We start from the raw sequence: 24,901 nt of genomic DNA, 5'->3' as shown, positions 1-24,901 counted from the left end.
CCTAAGGTCGGGGAAGGCTCTGATACCAACTTTCCGCCAATTGAGCTCCAGCCATCCCCGACCTTAGGAGCCCCCACTGCTTGATCGAATTAGCGGACGAGTTGAGTCTAGAAAATGTTTTGAGTCATTTAGGAATTATATAACGGAGAGTTTAGGAATTCTTTTTACTCCCCAGTCCCTTCATCGCTCTGGTAAGGCATCCTGACATAGAGTTTTGACTTTTCTCTCCTCAAATTTTCACTGATTTTTTTAGGATCACGCGGGTATCTTGGAATCGTTCCGATGGTTTTGTGACGAGAACATTGTTCTTGGTGCCTCCTGTCATTTAGGGGTTGTGGCAGTGTCCCGGGGAGTTGAGCTCCAAGGTGTTGTCGTCACAATTTTATCGTTGTAGTTCTGGAATACCTGAGTTTAGTTCGCCGACATCGAAAATCTCTTTTATGCAGTTCATTGGTGAGATAACCTCGACGCCACCCAGTACTGGGGCGGGAGTTCAGGAGTATCGCCATAACTTGTATAACGGATGCTTTTCGAAGGTTGAGGTAGATGATTTCCTAAGGTTTCTTGGTTATGTGTTGAAGATGGATACAGCTGGATGTAGGAATTGCTAGTTTTGGGTGAGATATTATGCTTCCCCTGTATCCCCAACACCTGATTGCATAACTGGGAAAATTTCGGGAGTTTATAAGTGGGAATTCAAGTAGCTCTTAGGATATCTTTTCGACAGATGTATGATAGGAAATTGGGGTTCGACGTCTAGTGGTCCGCCTATTCACGGTCGGTTTTACAGTGGTCTCGGTGTGTCTTAAAGAGTCCTTGGCTATGCCGACTCGGGGACGCTTCGTATGTCATGTGCACTGCCTTGTACATGATGGTGATGTACGATCGAGCCCGTGTAGGCCCCACCACGAAAACTTCGGACGAAATCTCTATCATATGTTTGTTCCGGCTTATTTTGCAAGCCAATCCTTTGTTTGGTGTTGAGTTGTGGTATTCGAGTTGCTTCGAAGTCAAATGTTGATTCCATACCTTCCCCAAGCGGTGTTCTCATACCCCGATGTGAACACCAAACCTTCATGATAATCGAGTCTGTCATGTCAATCCTTTTCAACCAGTGTGCTTCTCTTCAAGTGGATCCGAACATTTCAACATCCGCAAGATCAAGTATCAGTTCTTCTCAACGGTGTTTGTTTCATCCGTCCCCAAGTTGTCTTTGTTTTCCCACCCACCCACCCTGTTTCTTCTAGGACTCAGATTTCTTAATCAAGTATCATTTTATTTATGGAAGTATCTCCATTCTTTTTCCTTCAATGTTCTTATCCGGCGATTCTCATGAAGATCCTAACGGAGCTCAAAGTTCATCATTCTCCATTCTTTCCTTTTCCGGTGGATCCAATTCAAGCTTTCGGTGTCGATCATATTCTTTTCTGTATTTCAAATGCTTTTCTCATGCCGGTGCACCTCATAACCATTCATTTCTCGCTATTCATTTGTTCCGGAGTGCTTAAGATATCTCGAAGATTCGTGTTTTCCACTCTGCTTTCGTTCAAGCTCTTTCGAGATTGTTATCTCATTCTAGCCATTTAATTCAACCGGTGCAACCTCTCTTTTAAATCTTTTCAATGGTATATCTTTTGAGTGGGCCCTAACCCACAGGTCTTTTCCCAGGATCTTACCTGACTCTTCTTATTTTCCCGGAGCTATCCTCAAATTCTTTTAAAGTTTGACGTAAGAATGAATTATCATCGGTCTTATGTTATCTCCAAGATCTTTCAAATTCTTTTCATCGTTGGCTCAACCTATTCGTTTTGATTCTTCCGGAGTGCCTAAATAAGTCGTGATGGTATTTCTCGTCGTCATTCTCAGTGTGGAAGACCGAAGAAGATTCTTCTTTCAACCTTGTTCCATTCTCTTCAAGATTCGTGATTCTAGCTTGTTGCCGTCCTCTCATAATTGTTCGATTGTGAGAATTCTTTTATCCATCCGGAGCAATTCAGGAGCCTTTTCAGTTTGTTCATCCGGAGTCCATCAATTCAGGTTTATTCATTCTCAGCTTTCAACTATCATGCTCCAAATTTTACCGGTGCTTCGTGCAAGTGATCTTTAATCGGCTTGTGATCTCTTTGTTCTCATGTATCTAAATCCTCTCAAGCATATTCGTGTATTTGCTAATTCTTCCCGGTGTTTCTTTATGTTTTATTCGTTCTTTTTCAATTCTCACGGTGGTTCGTTCAAGACTTCTCTTCCTCATCAATTTATTCGTTATTTCAATTCTACCGGTGGTGTGTTGAAGATTTTCTCAAGTTTATGTTATATCTCTCTTAATTTTTCTCTACGAGAATAAATAATATGACAAATCCGTTGATTGTCATCAATTTAATTGGTGGAGGATACGCATAACGTAATTCTTATTCTTGTTCCATCCAAGTGATCAATTCCTTTTTCCGGAGTGGTTCATCATATCACATTCTCAGTTCGAGATGATTTATCTTTTATTTTCCCGGAATTCCAAGCTCTCTCAATTATATCGTCATGAAGATCCATCTAATCATTACAAGGTTTCACCTTGTGTTTTCAACTTCTCTTTCTTTTCGTTATCCTTTTGTTAATGGAATTCTTCATGGAGGCTCTACATGATGGTTCACCAAGGATTTAATTCCTTCTCGAAGTGTTCATCGAGATTCTTTTCAGAGGAGCTCAAGTATTCTTTATCTTGCATTTTAAAGTGCAATTCTTTCAACCGTTTCATTCGAGGTGGTATTATGTCATTCTTGATAATTTGAGTTCATGTCTCATGATTCACATGTTTTCAAGAGTGAGGTATTTAAATCCATCATTTTCTCTTTGCTCAAGTCATCTTTCCAACCAATCAACATCTTCTTTGGAGTTATCTTGGGTTATATTTCACCTAAAACCTTCCCTAAGGATTGTTGCTATTTATGGTGCTTATAAAGGACCCAAGTTCTTCTTTATCCTCCCGGTGATATACGTTCTCGTCTCCTTGGTCATAACAATCCAATTCTTTTTCCCGTGAGTGGCAGGTTGTCACCTCATAATTTGAGATGTATTCCATAAGACCATATCATGCTTATTCTTTTTGTTGTTGGTGTTCCAACAACTCCATTCAAACCTTCTCCTAAAGATGCCTTTTCAAGCTCTTTTGTAGCAGAAGTTGGCATTGTCTTCTACATTCTTTTGTCTCAATTATCTTTATTCTATTCTTTCTCCCGGAGGTCTATTGATGTTGCTCTTTTCACTCCTCATCTCGTTTTGGCAAGATCATGTTCAATCTCTTCCATTACAGTCGAAGTGTTCTCCAAATTATATCATTCTTATACCTTCCCTATCTTGTTTTAACCAGAGTATTGTGCCCCTTTGCTCAAGTTCTCCTCGCCTTATCAAGCTTTGCATCTCTTTTCAACCGGAGTGCTGTCCGAATTTGTTCTTCCTTATTACTCTTCCTACCAGAGTGCTTTCAACCTTGTTCTTCCTCGTTCCTCTTTACTAACAGAGTGTTTTCAACTTTGTTCATCTCCGTTGCTTTCTTTCGGTCTTATGCTCAAACCTCGCAAGGTTCGTTGGTTTCACTCGTTTGTCAAAGAAGCAATTTAGTTTACCTCTTCTCTTTTTCTTTTCCGTTGTCCCTCCGGTGCCATTCTAGATCTCGGGACGAGATCCTCTCGTAGTGGTGGAGTGTTGTAACGCCCCGAGACCGATGTGCCAGGTGTCCTCCGCTTATTCGCTGTTGTTGCCTTGTCATTGCTTGCGTGTCATGCATTGCATATCATGTCATCATGTGCATTTCATTTGCATACATGTTCGTCTCATGCATCCGAGCATTTTCCCCGTTGTCCGTTTTGCATTCCGGCGATCCTATCTCCTTCGGTGGTCCTTTCTACCTTTCTTTCATGTGTGGGGGTTAAACATTTCCGGATTGTACCGAGACTTGCCAAGCGGCCTTGGTTTACTACCGGTAGACCGCTTGTCAAGTTTCGTTCCATTTGGACTTCGTTTGATACTCCAACGGTTAACCGAGGGACCGAAAAGGCCTCGTGTGTGTTACAGCCCAACACCCTTCCAATTTTGGCCCAAAACCCACCAAAACCCTCTCCATCATCTAGAGCGTTCGATCACGATCGCGTGGCCGAAAACCGCACCTCGTTTGCACTCTCCTAGCTCCTTCTACCCCTATATAAAGATCCCCCACGAAAATTCCTGGGTCTTCCCCTTCCTCCAACCCTAATTTCCCTCGCGCCGCGTCGGACATGTCCGGACCCGGCCGGACAAACCGCCGCCGCCGCCCCGCGCCCAATCCGGGCGTGCCACCTATCGCCGGGCGCCTCCCTTCGCCCGAGGCCCGCCGGGCCCGAGGCGAGCCCCCGCGACCCGGGCCACCGAGCGCCGCCGCCCGGGTCTTCCTCTCCGCCAGCTCCGCCCCGCTCTCCCTGCCGCCTCGCCGGAGAGGCTCGACGCCGCCGTGCGCCGCCCACCGCCATGCGCCGCCGCTCGCTGGAGTGTGCCGCCCGTACCTCCGCCGCCGTCCTTCCTACGCCGTCCGCGCCGGGATCCGGCCGGATCCGGCGAGATCCGGCCCGGATCCGCCATCCCCGGCGAGATTCCGCGTTTTCCGGCCATCGTCGTCGCTGTCTCCGGTCGTTGCTCCGGCGAACTCCGTCCGCGCCTCGGATTCCGTGCCCGAAACCCGAGATTGCCATGTTTCAACTGCCCATGTTCATCATGCTATAACTTTGCATCTGTAGCTCCGTTTTGGGCGTGTAGCATATCCAAATGTTCATCTCAGAGAGTACACCATTTCATATCATTGCATCATGTTCATTTGAGTTCATCGTGATGCCCGAAATGCTGTTGGAAGAGTGCTATTTGAGTTAATTGTCAGATCTGCTGCTCCAAATAGATATTTGTCATTTTTGCCATGATTATTGTGTGCATGATATGCCCCTGAGCTCTACATGTGTTTTGTCATATGCTTTGCCATCTTTCCAGAGGTGCCATCCATGTATTTTTGTGATTTGTGTGGTGACTAGCACAAGCTTGCAAAGTGGTGCATTCGTTAATGCCGATTTCAGGGACTTAGCAATTCCACTAAGTCCTTGATCTATTTTTATCAATATGCCATATGTTCATGTTGTTTCCTAGTGATCCGTGCCTCTTTTGAGGATGATCAGTAAGGATGATTTTTTAACCTTGTGGTGCTCTATCCATCCATGTCTTTGTTTGCAATTATGGAGCACCCTAGCTTGAGTCAATCGAGCTCTACTTTTTCCATTTCGTGAATCTGGGCAGATTGTCTACTTGTTAGAGATTTTGCCGAGGATGTTGTAGTTGATCCGTGCATGCTATGTTATTGTTCTTGCCATGTCTAACTTGTATAATGTGTATTCTTGATGGGTGTATGCTTAGATTGTCATGTCATGCTCTGTAGTGAGTGCATCGAGCTCGTAAACATGCCTACTTGATATCTGATTTGCATACTCCAGTTTTTCTCTAAGTCTGTGATCTGATTATGTTTTTGCCATGTTCACATGCTTGCAATTGTATTTTCTGATCCCTTTTGGCTCAAGGTCACTAAGGGACTTTTGTTAAGCTTTTTGAGTAGCTCCATGCCATGCTTTACTTTGCCATGTTCAGGTCCTGTAACATATAGTTTTCATGCTCCAAAGTGGGCTACCTGATCTGAAATTCCAGACAAGTGTTAATTTCACCAAGTCTGAAACCTGTTTACCAATTGCACTTTTGCCATGCTTGTTTGAACCTGTTAATGGATGAATTGGCCATAGCTCAGTGTTCCTCTTTTGTTAAGCATCATGAATGGATCCCTGCCATGTATTTTGATGCCATGATTGGGTGCTGTAGCATGTTCATCTTGTTGCATTTAGATGGCTACTTGCTATAAATCACAGACCGCGATCATATTTGAATTGCTTGCCATTTCCAAACCGTAACTCCGATTCCGGCGTTCTTTATATCGTTTTCAAGCGATTTCATCTCACCTTTCCCGTGGCACACTTGGATTTCCAAGTTGAGGCCAGGTTCATTCATTCCTTGTCAAATCATGCATATGCATCGCATACCGCATCCCGCATATCATATCATGTTCATGTGTGGTTTGTTTACTATGTTGTGTGCTTCTTTCCGGTGTTTGCTTCTTCGGGTTGGTTCCGGTAACGTCGCGTTTGTGAGGATCCGTTCGTATACGCCCATTTGTCTTCTTCATGGACTCATTCTTCTTCCTTGCGGGATTTCAGGCAAGATGATCATACCCTCGAAATCACTTCTATCTTTGCTTGCTAGTTGCTCGCTCTTTTGCTATGCCTATGCCGCGGTACCTACCGCTTGCTTATCATGCCTCCCATATTGTTGAACCAAGCCTCTAACCCACCTTGTCCGAGCAAACCGTTGTTTGGCTATGTTACCGCTTTGCTCAGCCCCTCTTATAGCGTTGTTAGTTGCAGGTGAAGATTGAAGTTTGTTCCTTGTTGGAACATGAAGATGTTGTTCCTGGTTGGAACATGGATATTTTGTTGGGATATCATGTTATATTTTTTTAATTAATGCATCTATATACTTGGTAAAGGGTGGAAGGCTCGGCCTTATGCCTGTGATTTACCCAATATCTACTCCAACTCTTGTCGTTTCCGGCGTTAAGTTATTTTATTTTCTCGGGTTTGGGTTTTTATCTCCGTGTGTCGTTATCGTTGTCATGCATCTCATATAATGTCATCATGTGCATTGCATTTTCATACGTGTTCATCTCATGCATTCGAGCATTTTCTCCGTTGTCCGTTTTGCATTCCGGTGCTCCGTTCTCCTCTGGTGGTCATTTCTACCTTTCTTTCATGTGTGGAGATTAAACACTTCCGGATTGGACCGAGATTTGCCAAGCGGCCTTGGTTTACTACCGGTAGACCGCCTGTCAATTTTCGTACCATTTGGACTTCGTTTGAGGCTCCAACGGTTAACCGAGGGACCGAAAATGCCTCGTGTGTGTTGCAGCCCAACACCCCTTCAATTTGGCCCACCTTGTCCTAGCAAACCGTTGTTTGGCTATGTTACCGCTTTGCTCAGCCCCTCTTATAGCATTGTTAGTTGCAGGTGAAGATTGAAGTTTGTTCCTTGTTGGAACATGGAGACGTTGTTCCTTGTTGGAACATGTTTACTTGTTGGGATATCACCTTATCTCTTATTTAATTAATGCATCTATATACTTGGTAAAGGGTGGAAGGCTCGGCCTTATGCCTGGTGTTTTGTTCCACTCTTGCTGCCCTAGTTTCCGTCATATCAATGTTATGTTCCCGGATTTTGCGTTCCTTACGCGGTTGGGTATAATGGGAACCCCTTGACAGTTTGTTTTGAATAAAACTCCTCCAGCAAGGCCCAACATTGGTTTTACCATTTGCCACCTAGCCTCTTTTTCCCTTGGGTTAGGCCAGCCCAAGGGTCATCTTATTTTTAAACCCCCGGGCCAGTGCTTGTCTAAGTGTTGGTCCAACCCAGAGCACCGTGCGGGGCCGTCCCTTGGCAACTTGGGTTACGTTGGCTCCCGTACGCTTAGCTTATCTGATGTGCCCTGAGAACGAGATATGTGCAGCTCCTATCGGGATTTGTCGGCACAGCGGGTGGTCTTGCTGGACTTGTTTTACCATTGTCGAGGATGCCTTGTAGAACCGGGATATCAAGTCTGATCGGAATGTCTCGGGAGGAGGTCTATTCCTTCGTTGACCGTGAGAGCTTGTCATGGGCTAAGTTGGGACACCCCTGCAGGGATTTGAACTTTTGAAAGTCGTGCCCGCGGTTATGGGCAGAAGGGAATTTGTTAATGTCCGGTTGTAGAAAACCTGAAGTTGACCTTAATTAAAATGCATCAACCGCGTGTGTAACCATGATGGTCTCTTTCCGGCAGAGTCCGGGAAGTGAACACGGTGTTGGAGTTATGTTTGACGTAGATTGTTCTAGGATCACTTCTTGATCATAGTTTCTCGACCGTGCCTTGCCTTCTCTTCTTGCTCTCAATTGCGTATGTTTAGCCACCATATATGCTAGTCGCTTGCTGTAGCTCCACCTCATACCTTTACCTTACCCATAAGCTTAAATAGTCTTGATCGCGAGGGTGCGAGATTGCTGAGTCCCCGTGACTCATAGATACTTCCAAAACCAGCTTGCAGGTGCCGATGAGTCCGTGCAGACGACGCAACCAAGCTCAAGGAGGAGCTCGATGAAGATCTTGTCCCTTGTGTTGTTTCGTTCTAGTTGATCAGTAGTGGAGCCCAGTTGGGGTCGATCGGGGACCTTGTCGCATTTGGGGTTCTTCTTTTATTTTGGTTCCGTAGTCGGACCTTGATTGTATTTGGTTGATGTAATGCCTTATTCATGTATTGTGTGAAGTGGCGATTGTAAGCCAACTATGTATCTTTTCCCTTATGTATTACATGGGTTGTGTGAAGATTACCTCACTTGCGACATTGCTTTCAATGCAGTTATGCCTCTAAGTCGTGCTTTGACACGTGGGAGATATAGCCGCATCGAGGGCGTTACAAGTTGGTTTAAATCGACCTCCACTTATTCGCTGTTGTTGCCTTGTCATTGCTTGCGTGTCATGCATTGCATATCATGTCATCATGTGCATTTCATTTGCATACATGTTCGTCTCATGCATCCGAGTATTTTCCCCGTTGTCCATTTTACAATAGTCCCGAGTCGCTGCAGGCTTACAACCCGGCACTTGGGGGCTACATTATTCAAATCGAGATTACATGCAAGTCTCATGTCGCTGCAAGCATGCATCATGACACTTGGGGGCTAATGCCAAGTCATTTTTAGTCTTATTGAAGACCCGACTCATCATATTATAATGAGCCGGCCCTTGGGGGCTACCAATTGCTCCTGTCAACAATTCAAGGTTCAAGCCCTACGATGGAAGCTACATTATAAGATGTTATTTTCATTGAAGTATATATCAAGTCCCGGTTCAGTATTATCTTACTAAGCCGGCCCTTGGGGGCTACACATCACTACTAAAATCTACATGCTTATATTTACAAAGTCCCTGCTCATTATTGCATAATGACCCGGCCCTTGGGGGTTACACTGATTGAAGTTTTTATAAGCAAATTACAAGTCCCAGGTTGCTGCAAGCATGACAACCCGGCACTTGGGGGCTACATATATGGAGTATTCAGTTTATATGATTGAGATGAACTAATCGGATTTCTTCAAGGTCGAAACACTTATTGGAGCAAGTCTTAAGTTATCACTATGTTCTCCTCTTAAGACTTGGGGGCTACAGGTATTATGCATATAAAGGAGGAACATCTTCATTTTATCAGTTTTGAGCAAATCAGGGAGATCAATTACATGACCCGGTGTCGACAACAATTATGACCCGGCGCCATCAATATTTATAAACCGGCCATTTTGGTAATATTAAATCGGCAAGTTTACATCTTCAAACTGGCTGAATATCAGATAAGTATTTTCAGACCCATATTTCTTAAACCGGCGCTTTGGGAGCTGAGTCAAAGGAGTTATTCTTCACAATATTTCTCGGTGACAAACCAATGTCGGCAAATTGATTATGAAGCTGGTCTGTTGACCCGGATTTCCCAGAAGGAGGAAATAACAAGGACTTAAGGATGATCAGGTACCGGTTTACAAAAATTCTTAACCCGGAGCATGACCTGTCAAATTTGTTCTTGTGTTTATTTTGCAGCATAAGTTTACCATGAATAAATCCAAGCTAAACTTGGGGGCTAATGTCGGGGATATACCCCGTGGCGTAAACCGGCCGGAAGTATAACCCGGCCGAACTAGGTGTTTCATTGGTAAACCGCCAGAGGATTGGCGGTTTACGTGATTGGCGGTTTACGTGATTGGCGGTTCACTGGTATGACGATTCACGAGCCTGAAGACTCATTGGTGACCCGGCGCGTGTTCCAGATGGATGACAAGGCCCAAGGCCCAACATGCCGGTTTATGATAATGGTGGGCCGGTTTAAGAGGAAAGGCATGAGGAACATTTATCTTACAAGGAGTTAAGACCTGGACTTGTATCCGGTTTGTATTAGAGATAGACTAGTCCTAATCCTAATAGGACTCTACATGTAACCCGCCCCTCCAACATATATAAGGAGGGGCAGGGCTCCCCAAAAGGGGACAAGATTCACAAGTTCCACAAGTTGGACAAGTTAGGTTTAGACAATAGCTCTCGAGATAGAGCACTCTTGTAACCGTGATCATCATCATCAATATCAATGAAGCAGGATGTAGGCTTTTACCTCCACCGTGAGGGGCCGAACCTGGGTAAAACATTGCGTCTCTCATCCCGCTCAACCCCTCTCAAGCTACCACATAGATGCGTTGGCCTCGCGACTAAGTCCTGACACTAAGGACATCTACCGTGACAATTCCACGACAGTTGGCGCTTTGGGAGCTGAGTCAAAGGAGTTATTCTTCACAATATTTCTCGGTGACAAACCAATGTCGGCAAATTGATTATGAAGCTGGTCTGTTGACCCGGATTTCCCAGAAGGAGGAAATAACAAGGACTTAAGGATGATCAGGTACCGGTTTACAAAAATTCTTAACCCGGAGCATGACCTGTCAAATTTGTTCTTGTGTTTATTTTGCAGCATAAGTTTACCATGAACAAATCCAAGCTAAACTTGGGGGCTAATGTCGGGGATATACCCCGCGGCGTAAACCGGCCAGAAGTATAACCCGGCCGAACTAGGCGTTTCATTGGTAAACCGCCAGAGGATTGGCGGTTTACGTGATTGGCGATTTACGTGATTGGCGGTTTACGTGTCTGGCGGTTCACTGGTATGACGATTCACGAGCCTGAAGACTCATTGGTGACCCGGTACGTGTTCCAGATGGATGACAAGGCCCAAGGCCCAACATGCCGGTTTATGATAATGGTGGGCCGGTTTAAGAGGAAAGGCATGAGGAACATTTATCTTACAAGGAGTTAAGACCTGGACTTGTATCCGGTTTGTATTAGAGATAGACTAGTCCTAATCCTAATAGGACTCTACATGTAACCCGCCCCTCCAACATATATAAGGAGGGGCAGGGCTCCCCAAAAGGGGACAAGATTCACAAGTTCCACAAGTTGGACAAGTTAGGTTTAGACAATAGCTCTCGAGATAGAGCACTCTTGTAACCGTGATCATCATCATCAATATCAATGAAGCAGGATGTAGGCTTTTACCTCCACCGTGAGGGGCCGAACCTGGGTAAAACATCGCGTCTCTCGTCCCGCTCAACCTCTCTCAAGCTACCACATAGATGCGTTGGCCTCGCGACTAAGTCCTGACACTAAGGACATCTGCCGTGACAATTCCACGACACTACGGGTTCGAGAACTATGTAGACATGACCGAGACACGTCTCCGGTTAATAACCAATAGCAGAACCTGGATTCTCATATTGGCTCCCACATATTCTATGAAGATCTTTATCGGTCAGACCGCATAACAACATACGTTGTTCCCTTTGTCATCGGTATGTTACTTGCCTGAGATTCGATCGTCGGTATCTCAATACCTAGTTCAATCTCGTTACTGGCAAGTCTCTTTACTCGTTCCGTAATACATCATCCCGCAACTAACTTATTAGTTACAATTCTTGCAAGGCTTAAGTGATGTGCATTACCGAGAGGGCCCAGAGATACCTCTCCGATAATCGGAGTGACAAATCCTAATCTCGAAATACGCCAACCCAACAAGTACCTTCGGAGACACCTGTAGAGCACCTTTATAATCACCCAGTTACGTTGTGACGTTTGGTAGCACACAAAGTGTTCCTCCGGCAAACGGAAGTTGCATAATCTCATAGTCATAGGAACATGTATAAGTTATGAAGAAAGCAATAGCAACAAACTAAACGATCAAGTGCTAAGCTAATGGAATGGGTCAAGTCAATCACATCATTATCCTAATGATGTGATCCCGTTAATCAAATGACAACTCATGTCTATGGCTAGGAAATATAACCATCTTCGATCAACGAGCTAGTCAAGTAGAGGCATACTAGTGACACTCTGTTTGTCTATGTATTCACACATGTATTATGTTTCTGGTTAATACAATTCTAGCATGAATAATAAACATTTATCATGAAATAAGGAAATAAATAATAACTTTATTATTGCCTCTAGAGCATATTTCCTTCAACCTTGTGGATGGTAACCTCTCTATTCTGCAATATACCTGTAACGCCCTCGATGCGGCTATATCTCCCACGTGTCGAAGCACGACTTAGAGGCATAACCGAATTGAAAGCAATGTCGCAAGTGAGGTAATCTTCACACAACCCATGTAATATATAAGGGACAGAGATACATAGTTGGCTTACACTCACCACTTCACACAATTACATGAATAAAGCATTACATCATCCAAATACAATCAAGGCCCGACTACGGAGCCAAAATAAAAGAAGACTACCCCAAATGCTACACAGATCCCCGATCGTCCCGACTGGGCTCCACTACTGATCAACTAGAACGAAACAACACAAAGGACAAGATCTTCATCGAGCTCCTCCTTGAGCTTGGTTGCATCACCTGCTCAGTTCAACGGCACCTGCAAACTGGTTTTGGAAGTATCTGTGAGTCACGGGGACTCAGCAATCTCACACCCTCGCGATCAAGACTATTTAAGCTTATGGGTAAGGTAAGGTATGAGGTGGAGCTGCGGCAAGCGACTAGCATATATGGTGGCTAACATACGCAAATGAGAGCGAGAAGAGAAGGCAAAGCACGATCGAGAAACTATGATCAAGAAGTGATCCTAGAACAACCTACGTCAAGCATAACTCCAACACTGTGTTCACTTCCCGGACTCCGCCGGAAAGAGACCATCACGGTTACACACGCGGTTGATGTATTTTAATTAAGGTCAACTTCAGGTTTTCTACAACCGGACATTAACAAATTCCCATCTTCCCATAACCACGGGCACGGCTTTCGAAAGTTCATAACCCTGCAGGGGTGTCCCAACTTAGCCCATCACAAGCTCTCACAGTCAACGAAGGATATTCCTTCTAGCGGGAAGCCCCGATCAGGCTTGGAATCCCGGTTACAAGACATCCTCGACAATGGTAAAACAAGTCCAGCAAGACCGCCCGATGTGCCGACATCTTGATGGGAGCTGCACATATCTCGTTCTCAGGGCAACACCGGATGAACACTACGTATATCTAAAAGCATCCCTCAAGTTTCCTCGAGGTGGCGCCGCAAGTGGCTCTGTTTCGGACCAACACTTAGACAAGCACTGGCCCGGGGAGTTAAAATAAAGATGACCTTGGGTTGGCCTAACCCAAGGGAAAAAGTCTAGGTGGCGAAAGGTAAAACCAAGGTTGGGCCTTGCTGGAGGAGTTTTATTCAAAGCGAACTGTCAAGGGGTTCCCATTATACCCAACCGCGTAAGGAACGCAAAATCCGGGAACATAACACCGATATGACGGAAACTAGGGCGGCAAGAATGGAACAAAACACCAGGCATAAGGCCGAGCCTTCCACCCTTTACCAAGTATATAGATGCATTAATTAGATAAGAGATATTGTGATATCCCAACAAGTAAACATGTTCCAACAAGGAACAATATCTCCATGTTCCAACAAGGAACAAACTTCAATCTTCACCTGCAACTAACAATGCTATAAGAGGGGCTGAGCAAAGCGGTAACATAGCCAAACAACGGTTTGCTAGGACAAGGTGGGTTAGAGGCTTGGTTCAACAATATGGGAGGCATGATAAGCAAGTGGTAGGTATCGCAGCATAGGCATAGCAAAAGAGCGAGCAACTAGCAAGCAAAGATAGAAGTGATTTCGAGGGTATGGTCATCTTGCCTGAAATCCTGCAAGGAAGAAGAACGAGTCCATGAAGAAGACAGCCGGACGTAGATGAGCGGATCCTCACAACTCCGAAACGAAAAACGAAGATAATGCGAGAAGTAACCCGGAAAGGAGAAAATAACATAGTAAATAAACATCACATAATCATGGCATGATGCACAATCAAGTATGATGCATGTCCGGTTTAAATATGCATGGCATGGCAAAGTGCACAAACAATCCTACAAATTAAGTGGAGCTCAATATGCAACTCCGTTGCATATTGACGAAACACCACATTCAAGTTATTTAGTTCGATCTCGTTTATGTACCCAACAATATTAAATGTTGTTAGCATGGCAAGAGGGTGAAGCAAAATAAAACTACCTATCTAGTCAAGTTTAAATGAGGCCAGAAGCAACGAACAACAATTTCGGTAAATCCCCATATGCATATATTAGGTTTGATGCTGTTCTGCCCTAAACCAAATTTTATAGTTGTTAAACATGCAAAGTGATGCCACCATGTTAAACTAGGCATTTTTCTACCCCATTTACATATAAAGTTTGTTAAGTTTGGAGCTACGGTTATTTAGTTATGAATTAAAGCATTTTAACATGACATAGGAGCAAATTTAATCAAACAGCATTTTAAACATTTCAAACATGGATGAAAGTTGCATATTATTAAACTAGACAAAATTCTAAGCAACTTTCATATATAATTTATTTAGATCCGATGCACGGTTGTGAAGTTATTAAATGCATGAAGAAAAGGGGCTTTTCTGTAAAAAACCACAGTATCTGGAAAATGATAAAATCGCACAAAGGAAAAAAACCTATGGGCTGAAACAGAGGCCGGCCCAACATTGCACAGGGGCTCGGGTGCTGCTCACCATGGGCCAAAGGCCCAGATCTGTGGAGGTGGGGACTGGGCCTCGGTCAACGAACGAAGAGGAGGCAGCCCAGGCGCGTGGAGGTGCGGTCAATCCGGTCGAGCGGGGCGGTGAGCTGCTCTTCTCGTTCTGAAGAAAAACTGCAGCGACAGGTTCAGGGCGACGCAGGCGCCGGGGAGGTTCTGGCGACGGGGTCGACGGGAACCGGCGGGTATGCATCGGAGATGTTCGGATCTGGTGTCCAATCGGGTCAGGGAGGCGAGGTGGCATCGGGCGAGCTCCAGCTCGTTGCAGGGGATGCAGGAGCGACAGGGACTTGGCGAGCAGCGCAGGTGGTCTCCTGTGGACGGCGCGGCGCCTTGGAGGCGGGGACGAGGCCGAGGACATGGGCCACGTCGAATTCAGCCGGCGGGAGCCCATCTCCGATGATGGTGGCGCCGGCTGGTGCTCCTGTTCGAGGCAAGGACAGGGAGAGAGAGAGAGATAGTCAATCAAAGAAGCCGAACGAAAAATGGGAAGAAGAGAGAAGGCGAGGGTGGCAGGCGCGCAAGGAGGAGGCAACGGGCGCGCTGGCGGCCCTACTACTCGGGTGCTGGTCACAGCAGAGGCTCGAGGCAGAGGAGGAGCACGGCGAAGTCGAGACAGAGGCGGGATCGGGCAGAGGAGGTGCCCATGGCGTTGGACTTGGCGTCCTGCAGGTCCGGCAGGGATGGCGACCTTGATGCAGGGGAGAGATGGAGGCGTGGATTCGGTGAGGCGGCGGAGTTCCTTCGGCGGCCATGGCGCCTGGCGTGCTCCCTCTTGCAACTGTACAGAGAGAAAGAGAGAGATGTGAGAGGAGGGAGTAGAGGCAGGGAAGGAGAAGGAAAGGAGCAGGGGAGGTCTGGCTATGGTCTCGGTGGTTGGCACCGGTTCGGAAGCGAAGAGCAGCGGAGATCGGCGAGGTGTGTGGGTTTGACGATGGGGATCTGGGAGGATCCTGAGGTGGGAGGAGGTGGTTGTGGTCTCGGTGGTTGGCTGAGTGGGGATTGAGAGGTAGTGTGTGGTTGGTGCAAAGGGGATCCCGAGGTGGGAGAAAAACAGTGGCGGCGGAGGAGGATTTGATGGATGGGACATCTCCCTAGATTTTAGGGTTTGGTCCTCTTATATATAGCAAAAGGATTAAAGGAGAGGGATTTGGATCATCGGATCAAAATCCAACGGACGAGAATAAAATAGGTAGGGATTCCAAATAAGGAAACGGTGATGTTTTGTACTTAGATGTTTGGGGATGTTCTGGATCCAACGGTGATGACAGTCCGGGTCGGGTTTGGGACAACTTTCGGACGCGTGCGAGGGGGGCTGCGGGCTGATGAGAGAGGTTAGGTTGGACCTGGCGGTAGGTAGTGAGCTGTGTAGACGGTCTCGAGCTGAGAGAAGAGAAAAGAGGGAGGCCCGACGACTGTTTTCGGAGACCGAAAACGTCCGACGAAGAGACCGGCTATACTGCCGATATAGTTATTCGTTGGGCTATCAAACCGACTCCAAATGCGATGAAACTTGACAGACGGTCTATCTACACTAAAATAAGACCGCACGCCAACTTTCAACCCATTCCGAGAATATTTTCCGGCCACTTATAAAATAATATTCGAACGTGCCGCGGGCGCGTGCGAGTGTGTGTGGGCTCAGAACGAACAACAGACGGAACTGGGGAACCCGGACGGATGCAAGTTTTGAAAACATGCAGATGCAATGCGGATGATGACATGGCAAGATGCGACACGCAAGCAAATGACAAGGCAACAACAATGAAACACCGGAAGACACCTGGCGCAATGGTCTCGGGGTGTTACAATACCGATGATATGATTATTTTGATGGAACATCACCTGGACAAGGCTCGAAACTTGAAACTATTGCTTTCAACATTTGAGCAGATGTCGGGCCTCAAAATTAACTTCCATAAAAGTGAATTGTTCTGCTTTGGAGAAGTCAGTGTGGCAGCTGCTGATTACGCCGACTTGTTTGGTTGTGCGCAAGGCCCTTTCCCGATTAAATATTTAGGAATTCCGATTCATTATCAGCGTCCCACTAAGGCGCAGTGGAAAGATGTAGAGGAACGCTTGGAGAAATGGTTGAGCAGTTGGAAAAGCAAGTTGCTATATGTTAGATGACGTTTGGTCTTGATCAATTCTGTTCAAACAAATATGGTTCCCTAGATGATTTTTTTCAACTCCCAAAAGGGATCTTGCAGAGGCTGGATTAATTTCAGATCCAGCTTCTTTTGGCAACAAGACAGTGAAAAGAAAAAAGAACATGCTAGCCAAATGAAGGGTGGTTTGTAGGCCGAAAGACCAAGGTGGCCTTGGCATTCATGACCTTTAGGTCAAGAATGGTGCCTTACTTAGTAAATGGGTATTCAGACTACTTACTAAGGTTGACGTCTGCAAACCCTGCCGCGCACAAAGTATCTGGGTCAAAAATCGGTGTCTCAGATATATTGGAAACCTGGAGACTCACACCTTTGGGATGAACTAATGGGATCAAAGAAATATCTTTTCTTCTTTGGATCCTTCGCAATAAAAGATGGATCGGAGATTCGTTTCTAGGTGGACAAGTGGCTTGGCAATGCTAGTCTTCGAGAATAATATCCTGCTTTATACCGCGTTGTCCACGATTCCCCGAGAACAATATCCCGCTTTATACCACATTGTCCTCGATAAGAATGATACTATTACACAGGTGCTTAGTTCATCCCCTCCAGATATTTCTCTCAGGCGGGATGTGATTGGCCCCGTCTTATGTCAAGGTAAAATCTTCTATCCCGATTGGAGTCGATTAACCCGACACATGGACGAGATGTGTTTCACCGGAATCTCACTACATTTGGTCTTTCACGGTTGACTCTATGTATCGGGCTTACACATTCTGAGGTTCTAGTGGATAATAATAATAAGAAAATTGAGAAGCCGAAGATTCCACTAAAAGTTGAAATCTTCACGTGGTATCTTTGAAGGGAAGTTGTACTAAGCAAGGACAACCTCGCCCGATGAGACAATCAAACACCCCATTTTTTTGGTGCAATTTTGCACATTCTAATGGTCAATCATCCAAGTAGCGTCTAATTTGTATTCACCCACAAGTGTTGCCAATATTTTTTGATCATTGGTTGGACGATCCAAGTAGGTTCAAAATATTAATAAGGATGGGAGCCTATACCTGTTATGATTGCTTTGACTACGTAGAAAGGATTTGGTTTTTAATGACAAAAGTTGTTTTACTTTGCAGGTTATTCTCAGCTGTACGTACTCGCTTCATATACGGTCTATGCTATACCGATCAAAGTGTCAATCGTTGTTCATGACGGTGTGTACGCAGTTGGAGCTGATGATCATGGATGTTTTTATCTAACATGGATGGCAGCATAATCTCCAGATTAGTCCACCACCACCTTTAACATAGACATAGTGTGGTCATATGAATTTTATGTTGTTGATATGTCTTTTTTTATCAAAGTGTTGGTATTGGATGTGCCCATTCTAACTATGCAGAGGCTGGGTGTTGCCCATCATGGTTTGTAACCGCTTAATGCTACATTTTAAGTCAATAAAAATTGCTTTTTATCAAAAAATAAATATGTTGGCAAACCAATGGGATGAAAAGGATAATAAACAAAAGAGGAAAGAAATATCTGGGAGCAATTACTATCTTTTGGAGTATTTGAAGGAATGATTTGTGACCACATGTGCTTGGACCACTGCCCCCAATCTCCCAGCCCAACTGTCAGGAAGCAATTTATCAAGAACATCGAAGCCCCAATCGTGAGAGCCAAGCATCCAAATCAATTTCTCCACATCAGATTCAGATGGATTGATAGTTCGACACTCCCAACTATTCTTGTTTCCTTCCCCGAGCCAATGGCCGCCGTCGACTTACGCTTCCACCTCCATCCAGCCGCCTTCTCCTCTGTCCACCCGTCCAATTCAAGCGCCAAACCGCACCGCCATTGCCCACCTCAGAGGATCCATGCTGCAGCAAGAAGGTGCCTCCTCAGGGCGAAGTCTTCAAACGGGCACCCGCAGATCGGGGCCTCCTTCAGCGATGGTACTCGGACGTGCACCCAGCACGGCTGTCTGAACTCGCTGCTGCTTGTGCAAGAATATCGTACCGAGAAGTGGTTGTTGCAGGGGCGCTAGATGCTAAGCCGTCTGGAGCTGGAGGCCCGGCGCCGGAGCAGGGAGAGCACACCGTCAGCATCACAGTCGTCGGAGCCTCCGGGGATCTTGCCAAGAAGAAGATCTTCCCGGCGCTCTTCGCCTTGTTCTACGAGGACTGGCTCCCCGAGGTTTCAGTTAGCTTTGTGTGGTTCTTCTGTCTGGGCTTTGGAGCAATGCTAGTCATTTGTTTTAGTTAACCTCTGTCAATGCAGCATTTTACAATCTTTGGTTATGCTCGTAGCAAAATGAGCGATGAAGAGCTCAGGAACATGATTAGCATGACCCTAACCTGCCGGATTGATCAGAGGTACTGCTTACAAACCCTCATGCTTGGTCCCTATGCTATGCTGAGTCGTCTGTGTTGGTTTTACTTGTAATTATCTGAGTTTGCCCCTTGCACTGGGTGTCAACCTGCTTCAGTTATCTGATTTAAGAGCCAAATTTGGCAACGAAACTGTAGTATGTACAATGACATGGCACAATGTATCCTCAAATGTTTGTTTGATTTTGCATTAGGTCTATCTAGTTTATCCATAAAAAAAGGTGAACTCAATTTATGTTGTCCATTGTCGTAGAGCTTCATATATTCAGAGTGTAACACATCATATTCGAATGTCGAAACAGGGCGAACTGCAGTGAGAAGATGGATCAATTTCTGAAGAGATGCTTCTATCAGTCCGGACAGTACAACTCAGAGGAAGGATTTTGCGAATTGGATAGAAAGCTTACAGAAAAAGAGGTAATCCCGAATTCATAGTAGTTTTTCTAGCCCTTTACTATCAGATACCAAGTAGCTATTCGCAAAGTAAAAGAGATACCAAGTAATTGCACTGCAGAATTCATGGCAAATATTGCATAGAAAAAAGGAGTTGAGGCCAAATGTTTGTCATCAATCAGGCTGGAAAGCTACCAAACAGGCTGTTCTACTTGTCTATCCCACCAAATATATTCGTGGACGTGGTAAGATCCGCCAGCCGCACCGCTTCACTGCCGAGTGGGAGTGGCTGGACGAGGTTTATAGTGGAGAAGCCATTCGGCCGCGATTCTGAGTCCTCGGGGGAGCTTACCCGATCCCTGAAGATGTATTTAGAGGAGGAGCAAATCTTCAGGTAACATATAAATGCAGGGTGTTTTCAGCAATGAGAGCAATGTGCAATGAGAGCAACAGTTTCAGAGACTCCCCCTATTTCTTATCTAGTAGTAGAATTTAACAGTGGAATGTGACAGGATTGACCATTATCTGGGCAAGGAGCTGGTCGAAAACCTGTCGGTCCTCCGTTTCTCCAACCTTGTGTTCCAGCCACTGTGGTCGAGGGACTACATTCGGAATGTGCAGCTCATATTCTCCGAAGATTTCGGCACCGAGGGTCGAGGCGGGTCTGCGCTACTCCGGCGTCCAGTCGGATCTGATAAGAATGTTCATTCATTGGCCAATGGATTCAACAGGTAGATAATGGCTTCCTTGTTGGGTTGCATTGCAGCTACTTCGACAACTACGGGATCATCCGGGACATCATGCAGAACCACTTGCTGCAGATACTGGCCCTGTTCGCCATGGAGACTCCGGTCAGCCTCGCCGCCGAGGACATTCGCAACGAGAAGGTAGTAAAAGAACAAGCATGATTGACCAATTAAACGTATAGCCTGATCAAAAAAAATTGGGTGTTGTGCTTCTTCAGGTGAAAGTGTTGCGATCGATGAGGAAGCTGAAGGTGGAGGACGTGGTGGTGGGGCAGTACAAGGGCCACACGCGGGGCGAGAAGTCGTTCCCGGCGTACGTGGACGACCCGACGGTGCCCAACGACAGCGTGACCCCGACGTTCGCGGCGGCGGCGCTCTTCATCGACAACGCGCGGTGGGATGGGGTGCCGTTCCTGATGAAGGCCGGCAAGGCGCTGCACACGCGGCGGGCGGAGATCAGGGTGCAGTTCCGGCGCGTGCCCGGGAACCTGTACCGGGGGAGCGTGGGCGCGGACCTGGACATGGCCACCAACGAGCTGGTGCTCCGGGTGCAGCCCGACGAGGCCATCTACCTCAAGATCAACAACAAGGTGCCCGGGCTCGGGATGAGGCTCGACAGCGGCAACCTCAACCTCTTCTACTCGGAGCGGTACCAGCGGGAGATACCGGACGCGTACGAGCGGCTCCTCCTGGACGCCATGGAGGGGGAGCGCCGGCTCTTCATCCGGAGCGACGAGCTCGACGCGGCCTGGGCCATCTTCACGCCCGTGCTCAGGGAGCTGGAGGACAAGAGGGTGGCGCCGGAGCTCTACCCGTACGGCAGCCGGGGCCCCGTCGGCGCGCACTACCTCGCCGCCAACTACAACGTCAGGTGGGGGGACATCAGCAGCGACGGATCCTTCTAGCTAGCAAGCTCTGCCTATCTGCTAAGGCGCCGGTTAGCTTAATTGATTACAAGTTTACTTGCAGTTTCAGACTCAATCAAGCTGTGAAGAACATGAGAAGCTCATATTGCAATCGTTTTGTCTTCTGCCTAATCGTACTTGCATTTTCCTTACTTTTGCAAGTCGGGTGTGCACGGTTTTACACCTCTCGGCTAGCTTAGCTTATACGGTGTAAGTCGAGATCCTATTCACAGGCACTCGACTTAACTATAAGCCGAAATCAAAACAGTGGCTCTCAGCGACATAAAGTGACATGACGGCCGGCTGACGCTGACAGAGGTGTCACGGGCACGAGCGTACCACTCAGGTTAACTTTCCAACCTGGGACGTCATGTGTGTCATGTAAGAGCATCATCAGCAGATCCCTTAAACCGTGGTAGATCTCTTAAACCACGGTTTGTTTTAGAGTTGGTTTAAGTTGCGGCCGAATAGACCCTTTAAAATTAATAAAACCAAATATCGCTTACATTTTTTCCCACGTCTTTTTTTTTCGCCCGTGTCCACGATCAGCTAGCTCGCTTCTACAAAACCGATGAACAGTATACAAAGCGGCCAAATACGAAGCCGCCAGCGTCCAACTAGCTCGAAGTGGCCAAATACGAAGCCACCGGCAGCCAAATACGAAGCCGCCGACGTCCAACTAGCTCGAAGTGGCCAAATACAAAGCCGCCGGCGGCCAAATACAGCGCACGAAACTCGAATCAATCCAGGACCTAGATAGCTAGCTAGCTCCTCCGTCCGCCGAATCGATTCGAGCGAGCAAGCTAGCTCCTCCGCCAGAAGAGAGCGGGCGTGGCGGCCGGGTCGGACGGCCGGCGGGCCCGGGGGCCGAGAGCCGAGACGGGTGGACGGGAGCGAGTCATGAAGGTTCTGATGGCAGTTATCTTTTGCATGTACAAACATCTTTGGATTGGCTTCGAAATCCTTATTTTTACATGTTCGGTGAGGATGTTTTCCACGCCCTTAAAAACATTTACAGGTCAGAGTCATTTACGGGTTTTATTTGGATCGTTTTTTCCATCTAAAATTGTAAACCGACGGTTATTTTACAGTTTAACGGGTTTGCTAAAGATGCTCTAACCCGAGTACCATAGGACACCCAAGGTGCGTTTTAACGGGTCTGTATACGTAAGCCGAGAGCCTCGTCGGCTTCTTGGCTTGTAGGTAAGTGCAGTCACGTGGCTGTTGTAAGCCGAGCATTGTTTGGTAAATACACGACATATATATAAGTTATGATTATGATTAATACATGGTGTACGCGTAAGTGAGTACTTTACTAAATATTTTTGGCTTACAGAAAAATCGGGTAGTGCCATTTGGTCCCGAGAGCTCCTAGGGCCTGCCACGTGGTATGAAAACCAAGTGTTTCCCAAGTGCACTCGGTAAGACCAGTGTTGTTCTTGGTTTGCCCATATTGCATTTTTTTGGTTGCTTGTTCGAACAACCCCGCAATTCAAGTAACAAAATACATACAGCTATATCCAACAGCTCAGCAAGTTCACAACCATATATATAGGACAGTACAACCATATGAAACCAAGCAGGCATACATAGGATGAAAGATGCAATATATAGTTCATAAGCATATATAGTTCCAATTTCACAACCATATATAGTTCACACATGCATACATCTCCACCAAGTTCACAACCAAAAGCATGCATACATTTCCAACAAGTTTCAAGTTCACACCAAGCATAAGTTCGAAGTTCACAACCAAATCAACTTAGGACGATATATGCAATGTGCTCAACCGTTGAGAATATAGCATGCATGCCCACCGTCGACGACATCAGCGAGGCAACCTACAAGTTCACTACCACAAGCATGAGTCTTCAAGTTGAAAATGCAAAGGATTGATAACGTTGAAAGTTTAAGAAGTATGAAATAGAAGCACCACTACTTGTGTGCTCTATCATCCCTAATAAACAAATACACCATACATCGATAAGGAAAAATCATTAATTCGGTGCCAAAGCCGGTTGTTGTTTTGTGCATATTTTTAGTTTTACATAAAATGGATATCTCTGAACCTCAAAATACCTTGGGGATTTTTGATGATTTTTTCGTAAGGAGAAAGTTCTAGAAAGCACTACAAGGTGCCGGGGCCACCTAGGGCCTGGTGGGCCAACTTGGCACCCCTCTGCATCACCTTTCGCTCATCTTTTGCCTATAAATCACATATCTTCCGAGACCCTTCGTACTTTTTTTCATGATTTTTTTTCACCGCAGCAAGTTCCTGTTCCGAGGAGATCCAATATGAAGTCCTATTCCAGTGTGCTGCCAGAGGGGGGATCCATCATTGGAGCCATCTTTATGAACCTTGCTGCCACCATGTCCATATCCATTATCAACGAAGCCAAATTGCGGAGGGGTTTCAAGTCCAGACGCCTGAGAAAACTGCACTATCTATCAGGGTTTCGGCGACGAATTACCTAAGATCAATCATACCCGAAGGTCCAATTAGGAAGAGTGATCACACGTGGAAAAAGCCAAGTCATGGGATGAAGATAAACGTTGATGCCTCCTTTTAGTATGAAACACTCTCTGGTGCCCGTGGTGCTGTGGCTCGTGATGACCGGGGTGATTTTATAGCAGTAGCAAGTTGGTTTATGCCCAATATCCATGATGTGGATTCAGCTAAGCTAATGGCAATAAGAAATAGACTGTACTTGGCGGGCCATATCGGCTGTACCAAGATGGAAGTTGTGTCTAATTGTTCCTTTGCCGTTGATTATCAACCAGATTGAGGACTATTAGGCCCTGAGATAGCAACTATCACAGAGTGCAAACAACTGATTGTAGACTTTGCAAAGATATCCTTCAAACATTGTCTTAGGGAGGCAAATCAAGTAGCAGATGAAATAGCCAAATTTAACGTGTCATCAGCTAACTTACGAATTTCAACAACCACTTTCTAAGCACCAATCAAGAATTTTCCAAGCCCTGCAAATTAAACATGTCATCATTGTCAAAATTCAAAGTTACCGGCCGGTAAACATGAATCCACTGTGTTTTGCCAATACTCTTTGAACTCCCAATTCCTTATGAGATGTCAAGGCACGCATGCCAAAGCACAAAATGTACCTCCCCTGCCCTAAGCTCCCCAATACTTCATACATGAATGAATGAAGGTCGGCGGGTCTAGAATCTATACGGCGCTCATGGATGTACACTTAGCATCTGAAAGATCGTGGATGTCGCCTAGAGGGGGGGTGAATAGGCGTTTTAAAATAATTACGATTTAGGCTTGAACAAATGCGGAATAAACCTAGCGGTTAATTTGTCAAGCACAAAACCTAAAACAACTAGGCTCACCTATGTGCACCAACAACTTATGCTAAGCAAGATAAGCAACTATGTGATAGCAAGATATATGACAAGAAACAATATGGCTATCACAAAGTAAAGTGCATAAGTAAAGAGCTCGGGTAAGAGATAACCGAGGCACGCAGAGACGACGATGTATCCCGAAGTTCACACTCTTGCGGATGCTAATCTCCATTTGGAGCGGTGTGGAGGCACAATGCTCCCCAAGAAGCCACTA

General features: G+C 46.0%; 1 protein-coding gene across 1 annotated transcript; it reads left to right on the top strand.

Annotated features, from left to right (window-relative positions):
- Positions 1-18,486: 18,486 nt before the first annotated feature.
- On the top strand, positions 18,487-21,447 carry LOC119316251 (glucose-6-phosphate 1-dehydrogenase, chloroplastic-like). Its single transcript, XM_037590560.1, has 8 exons — positions 18,487-18,836; positions 18,920-19,077; positions 19,162-19,256; positions 19,574-19,688; positions 19,847-20,058; positions 20,177-20,326; positions 20,431-20,551; positions 20,629-21,447. The coding sequence occupies exons 1-8, from the start codon at positions 18,650-18,652 to the stop codon at positions 21,313-21,315; spliced, it is 1,725 nt and encodes a 574-aa protein (XP_037446457.1). The 5' UTR covers positions 18,487-18,649; the 3' UTR covers positions 21,316-21,447.
- Positions 21,448-24,901: the final 3,454 nt, after the last annotated feature.

Source organism: Triticum dicoccoides, chromosome 6A (genome assembly GCF_002162155.2).
Source record: "Triticum dicoccoides isolate Atlit2015 ecotype Zavitan chromosome 6A, WEW_v2.0, whole genome shotgun sequence".
NCBI classification, from domain to species: domain Eukaryota; kingdom Viridiplantae; phylum Streptophyta; class Magnoliopsida; order Poales; family Poaceae; genus Triticum; species Triticum dicoccoides.
Note: the sequence above shows the minus strand (reverse complement) of the source record. Positions and strands in the feature narration are given on the sequence as shown.